Here is a 6,945-nt window from a genome sequence, read left to right on the forward strand (position 1 = left end):
AATACAGGCAAATCCTTGAAGAGAACTGTTTCATGACGTCAGCTACAGATCTGCATTTAGGGCGAAGATTCATTCTCCAGCAGGACAATGACCCAAAGCACATGACAAAAACTACCAAGGAATGGCTTGAAAAAAAGGTTAGTATTCTGGAATGTCCCAGCCAGAGTCCAGACTTGAATCCAATTGAAAATCTGTGGTATGACCTGAACATTTCTGTCCCCCAATGCTCTTCATCTAATTTGGAGTTGGAGCATATTTGCATTGAAGAATGGGCAAAAATTCCACAATCTAAATATGCAAAGCTTATACAGACATACCCAAGAAGACTCATGGCTTTAATTGTTGCCAAAGGACTATGTACAAAGTATTGAATCGGGGGGGTGAATACTTTTGTATTGAAGGAAGAAATTGAATAATTTCTGAAGGCACTGTATATCATAGAGCACACACATACTAGCACCTAGGGCATATTTTCCAGAAGCCAATTAATCTGCCAATATGTTTTTGAACTTTGGGAGGAACCCATGCAAACATGGGTTAACAACCTAGAGTGTACAAATGCACAGATAGCAGCCCAGGTCTGGAATTCAATTGCTAACCACTATGCCACATGTCCTATTTCCTTATTTTGTATCTCATGTATCAACATGAACTCTATTAATAGATGTCTACTTAACATTTTCAATATATTTACAGTATAAGGCTAAGCTCTCAGTTCGATGACTAGCATTAAGGTGTGTGTTTTTCCTTTCCTACAACAAGACGTGTCCATTTTTGACTATTCAATCACACAGGGGAAAGCTTGCATCAAAGAGTTATAGCTCAGAGGGGCAAAGTCAGCCCTCCTTGAATGATAATGTAAAGGAGGCAGAGGTGAAGAAAATGGAAGTGCTTTCATGTTAATACCACACAACCAGTGGAGTCATACAGTATGTGAAATAAATTAGGATAAGTTAATCAGTATTCAGATTCAGCCATTGACCTCAGAGGAATAACAATGCTAATCAATTTAGTCTGAGGCAAAAATATAAACTGTTTCACATCTCAAAATTAAATAAAAGACATTCCCCCAGTGAGGAGATTTGTAATCATCTCACCATATGTGTTGGAGGATAACTAGGAAAAATACTCAATATTGCATTTTTTATTAGTGGGAACACCAGTGTGCTCTTGGAGGTTTGAGTGATGACAATAACAAAAATAATGAAAAGAACACCCGTTTAAACTTTACTGTGCATTTCCTATTTTTGATGGGCAGATCAAAATACCAAAACAGAATTACGCATTTCAAAATAGCAGTTAGTACTATACTTTAGTGAAGTTACAAATGATACTGTATACAGGCAACTCTTCTTTGTTACATACTTCACTATTTTTTGTTCCTGTTTCAGAACATGTGACAATGCCGATTGAGTGCTACTTCTTTACATTCCACTCATGCATGAGCTGTCGAAGGTCAGATTGTGTTCATGCTCCTCTCTGGATGTGATCAAAGTTTAGTGTGGGTTAGAGTCTAAGCCATCCTGGATTCCTAGAAATGACCTGAGTAGACAGAGTATAAATAATCTTGATTCTGTCAGAAAACACTTTGAACAACTACTGCAATTTACAAATGATCTACCTTTATTTATTCTACTCTTGCATGGTACCAAGCAGAACATCTCAGTTTCCCGCTGAAGGTAGGAAGACTTTATTTGCTTTTCTGCTTTCTGTTGGGCTGGATCTGAAGCCACATCTAACCTGTGAGTTGTGATGAGTTAATTTAATAAATTGTAAATTTGTGAATGAATCCTGACCCTTTTAATGCTCCATTACAGGGCTCGTATTCATCATGTAGGATTCAAACCCACTGGATCATTACAGGGATTTGGACAATTGAAAAATATAAATAAATATTAATTGAAAAATAGATATAAATTGATTAATAAGTGGTTAAGACATATCATTATAATTTAATGATCAGACACTAATGGTTTAGTGAACACCTAACGTAAAGTACTCTGTGGACTACAAGTAGCTAATCAATGCCAGAATCTCATTCCTGTAGATAAAATAGAGCAGATAGTAACTCAACATCTTCAGAAATCATATCGAAAATGATCAAAATTAACACCAGAGGGTGTATTTTTTGTGCTGTATAAATATTTTGAGACTATTTTGAGACATCCACTTCTTAAGCCAGTACTAAACACAGAAAACCATCTTTTGTTGATCAGGAAATTCTGATTAGATATAATAACATGAGTACCATGCCCTATTTTCACCAATTCTAGGGCTCCCAGCACTTTTGGGTATAAAAGGTATAATTTGTGAAATGTGGGGGTGTTGATGGCTCCTGTCTTCAAGTATTTCAACTGAAGTGTGTGAATCACTGTTAAGCGTTGCCTTGGCAATGAGCTGTGGATTAGGGCCAGAATAAACATAGACTGATGCTTTAGTTCTTAGTCTCTTGCTGTTATCTTTTCTCACTCCCCTTGTCTCACAGAAGTTTACTTTTCCATTGCTTGTAAGAAAATGTAAATGCAAAATTAATCAGTGCATGCAAATGCCTGGGGAAAAAAAAAATGTTTGAAAGGGTGACACAAAAACCAAAAATTAAAACATAAAACAAATGTGTGTTCATTGAAACACAGAAGACAAACGACCATTTTATATTTAAAGTCTAATCCTTGCTCCATTCCTCTGTTTCCAACCACAAGGTTTTTTATTAGACACTTTTTTTTATCATGATTGATTAGGATGGGAAACAAAGCCTGTGACCCATCAAACAAAACCATGGCCAACTAATGAAAAGAAATCTTAATCAAAACTGACAAATGCTTTAATGTATTGAAGAATCATTGCTCGTGTAACAGCTAAATTATTTTTTTTAATTTGGCATCATTATTTTATTTTAGTTGAAATGGGCTGGTTCATACAGCAGGATCGTTATCTGCAAAGCAGAAGGATGAACATGTAACAGCCAAACCACAAATCTCACCGTTGTCATAAAGAGGACAAGTGCATTCTACAGTACCACTCTTTCTGCCACAGGATTTTAAAGTAAAACATGACAGACTACGACACCACTGAAACTAATTTGACAACAGAAATGTACATAAATGATTCATACAAATATTTTTATGATTGGTACAATGAGAGTGCAACTGAAGCGCCGGTGGTCAGTGGATTTGTCATATTTCTCATTGGAACTTACTGCTTTGTCTTCGTTGTTGGAACGGTGGGGAATGTTGCAGTCATCTACCTGATAGCCACAAAGAAGAAGAGAAAGAGGTTGGCTGATATTTTTATTACTCATCTGTCTGTGGCAGACTTGATTTTTCTCATCACCTTACCTCTGTGGATAGTTTCCCTGGCTTTGAATTACAAGTGGCCCTTTGGAAACTTCCTTTGTAAATTTACCTCCTACATCATTTCAGTTAATATGTTCTCAAGTATCTTTTTTCTGACTTGCATGAGCTTCGACAGGTACATGGCCATCGTTTTGCTGGCCAACAACAGGACGGTGAGAACAAAGAGATATGCTCACCTGATAGCTGTAGGAGTCTGGGCAGCTTCCCTTGGACTTGGCGTCCAAAGCTTTGTCTTCAGGTCCACCACTGATGACAGATATTGTACAGATGATAACTCAACATCTAAGACGGTTTTCAGTTTGGTGACACGAGTCATTGCCTTCCTGCTGCCCCTCTTAACCATAGTTTTCTGCTATTCTTCTATTGCCATCACACTCAACAGACACTTCAAGCGCATGAACAAAGAGGAGGAAAAAAAGAGGATTTCTGTGAAAATTGGGCTGTGGATTATTGTAATGTTTATCATTGCATGGCTTCCGTTCAACATTCTAGTGACAATCCAGACTCTAAAGAAATCGGATTACATCGACTTGTCCAATGAAAATCAAATCATTTTGGACAGAAGCCTGGGTTTTGCTACCTGCCTAGCTTTCAGTAATAGCTGTGTCAATCCCATTATCTATGCTGTTCTTGATGGCTATGTTCAGAAACACTTTTTAAAGGTGATGCCCTGTGTACTGGCACAGAGACTGGCTATAATGCGACCGAGCCTGAACTCTTCCAACACATATAGTGAAAGAGATTCATTTTCATCCAAAGAGAAATGAGCCTGATTTTCTCAAATTCAAACACAAAAGATTCCAAGCTTTTTAAAGAAGCAAGCAAACCTACTGTAGAAGTGAAGTTGGCATTTATTTCTCAAGCATTTCAAAGCAAGGAGTTATTTTTTATTTACTGTATTCTATATTTTTATTTTTACATATTTTAAACTTGTTTAAAAGTTCTTTGTAATGCATTAGACATTGCCATTCCAGTTAATTTTAAGTAAGAACTTATGAATTTTAAATACTTTAGATATTCTTGTGTACTATTTTTATTTAACATGTATAGTATGTGTTGTTTATAATGTACAGGGTGTTTCAGAAAAGGATTTAATTCTCTGTGCAAGTATAAAAATTGATCTGTCTGTTGACCAATCTCAGCACCATTTTCTTTAATAAGTCTAAGAAATGAAAATTACATCTTGAAATGCTTGATAATACAGCAATGTGAGAAGTAAGATCTTAACCTATTATATTTTGTTTAAAAGTAAGAGTAAACTCTGTGCAATTAAAAGTTCAAACTAAAATTATTCATAAGCAATAGAAAAAAATAAAAATGGACAATATTACCATGTATTGTTTTCAGATGATTTTTAGGACAATTAAGGTTTTTCATTTTAAAATGGCACATTTTAAAACTTTAATACATTATGTTCTGGAAATAACTTTTATTTTTCTCTCTGTTCCAGAAAGCTACAGTATACATGATGGTCTAATGAGAACTCACATAAAATTTATTTTTCTATTTTTATTTCCATAATTACTTTTATTGCATTACATCAAAAATGTTTACTTCTTTGCTCGTGTTCATTGAAACATCTGACAATGCTCATTACTGAAACTTAAAACATAAAAAATGAGTGATAGAAAATAAAGGTCCTAGTACAAAGATCTCTCAGTGCAAATAAGAGATTGTATCTTTTTAGCCAAAAAAATAAGGTTAAACGTAAAAATGTAAGATGTGCAGAAAGTATATCATTATGATTGTGAAAAGATATAAATGAAATTTAGTTACCATTTGTTTCCATTTTAAGTTTTTAAACATGTATTTTAATATTTATATACCAACAGTTTTCCATTCAATTGCTTTTCCCACAACTTTTGATTTGAAAGAAACAACACAACAAATTTATAAACACTGCTCCCACTTGCACCTTGTAGAAGACAATCTTTTTTTTCTTGCATCATTTACCTATAAGGAGCTGAATAACTCTTCTGATATGATCAATTGCACATCATTTTTCTTCTGGTGTCTTTGTAAACCCTGAAACCTATGAAAATTAAGTCTCTTGTGTACGACTTTAATATAATATAATTTAATATAAAATAAATTGGATCAGTTATTCTTCTACAATGTAAATCAATAATAGATTTTCCTCTGGGATTTTACTTCATTTTTCTCAGTTAATATAAGACAGAAAATGTATAAATTTGAATTAAATGTCAATTATGGTAAGTAAATAATTATGTTACGCAAAATATGGTATGTAAAATAGTGAACACTCCTTATTGGTGAAAAAAGAGAGCAACATTAATCAGATAATATGGCTGAATTTTGAGTTTCTGTTGCTCACAATGGCAACAGCACCTTAATGATAACACTTTTTGTATTTTAATACTTTCAAAATCTATTTAGATTATCAAGTTAAGTTGTGTGTGTTGTGTAAAAATGTGTAAGAGATCACATTTAAGTTCACATGACACCACTCGGGCTGCAACTGCTGTTTCCAGTTAACAATGGCTTCTGAGTTTTCTGCACATACACAACAACATCAGCAACAGCAGAAGTTCGACTCACAATTGCCAGTGTGCATTAAATACTTACTGTAAAATAAGCAAATTGTTCTGAGCAAGACTCCACTGCTATTTTATTACAAACCAGCACAGCTCTTTTTTTCTCAGAACCAATATATTAATATTCCTAACTTGTTCATAATTTTATACAGTAGGTATAACCTTTGTAGCAACCATTTAAAAGATTGGATTTTTTATTTTTTTATTCATTTTTTTTTATCCGAACTAACAAAGATTGTTCTATTTGAAAGATGGAGCTTTCAATGTTGTCTGTATTCTACAGATTTGTACAGTATGTGTATCTACTGTATATGTAAAAACTGAAATTGCTTAGCTTGTGAAAAAAATATTATCTAAAAGTGTAGAGCTGTTTTTGTTTTTATTATTCTCATCTGATTTCAAAGCGAAACTTAAAATAAAAAGTGAAAAATGAATTGTCAGTTAAATTATATTTTTAATAATTGGAGCTTTGGTGGTTCTTACATTAACCAAAACCCATGAAACATCAGATGAGAAGCAATACCAATTACGATTAAAACAGTACAAGCACAGACATATGATCAGAGCCCATGGAAATAATATTTTTTCACATTTATGCTGCACTTTTTTCACAGTTCCCATATACATCAGCCTTCGGTTTACACTCCTTTTCATAGACCACCCACAGTGGAGGTGGTTATTCATTAAAATAAATTTCAAAATGAACTAATTATTCAATCAGCAAATGCATTTAGTAAAACACAGATTAATTAGAATGAAAAGTAAAGTGACATTATTAAAAAACATGAATATATGGAAAATATGGGCCTCCAGGTTCAATTCTGGACTTGGGGTGCTGCTGTATATGCGTGGGGTTTGTATGTTCTGCCAGTGTTTGTGTGGCTTTCTTCCACGGGCTCCAGTTTCCTCCCACAGTCCAAAGACATACTGGTAGGTTAATAGGTGTCTGTGAAAATTGGTCCTAGGTGTGTGCACATGCCTGTGTTTGTGTCTGAGTGTGCCTCATGATGGACTGGAATCCTGTCCAGATTGTATCC

General features: G+C 34.3%; 2 protein-coding genes across 2 annotated transcripts in view; one reads left to right on the forward strand and one right to left on the reverse strand.

Annotated features, from left to right (window-relative positions):
* Window positions 1-3,658, reverse strand: part of frmd4a (FERM domain containing 4A) — a 283,776-nt gene extending 280,118 nt beyond the window's left edge. The window contains exons 1-2 of the mRNA XM_088647131.1: window positions 3,530-3,658; window positions 3,197-3,244 (exon numbers count right to left, since the gene is read on the reverse strand). The gene's annotated coding sequence lies outside the window, so the exon portion shown is untranslated. The remainder of the gene's footprint in view (window positions 1-3,196; window positions 3,245-3,529) is intronic.
* Window positions 1,450-6,660, forward strand: LOC148654613 (apelin receptor A-like). The gene is made up of 2 exons (XM_088647139.1): window positions 1,450-1,679; window positions 2,898-6,660. Exon 2 carries the CDS (start codon window positions 3,050-3,052, stop codon window positions 4,118-4,120), a length of 1,071 nt encoding a protein of 356 aa, XP_088503265.1. The 5' UTR covers window positions 1,450-1,679; window positions 2,898-3,049; the 3' UTR covers window positions 4,121-6,660.
* Window positions 6,661-6,945: the final 285 nt, after the last annotated feature.

The sequence above is a fragment of the Lepisosteus platostomus genome, chromosome 9 (assembly GCF_059453375.1).
Source record: "Lepisosteus platostomus isolate fLepPlt1 chromosome 9, fLepPlt1.hap1, whole genome shotgun sequence".
Lineage (NCBI taxonomy): Eukaryota > Metazoa > Chordata > Actinopteri > Semionotiformes > Lepisosteidae > Lepisosteus > Lepisosteus platostomus.

Bases quoted from the DNA above. Each gene is read 5' to 3' on its own strand.
- LOC148654613 (XM_088647139.1), top strand. From the start codon at position 3,050: ATGACAGACTACGACACCACTGAAACTAATTTGACAACAGAAATGTAC.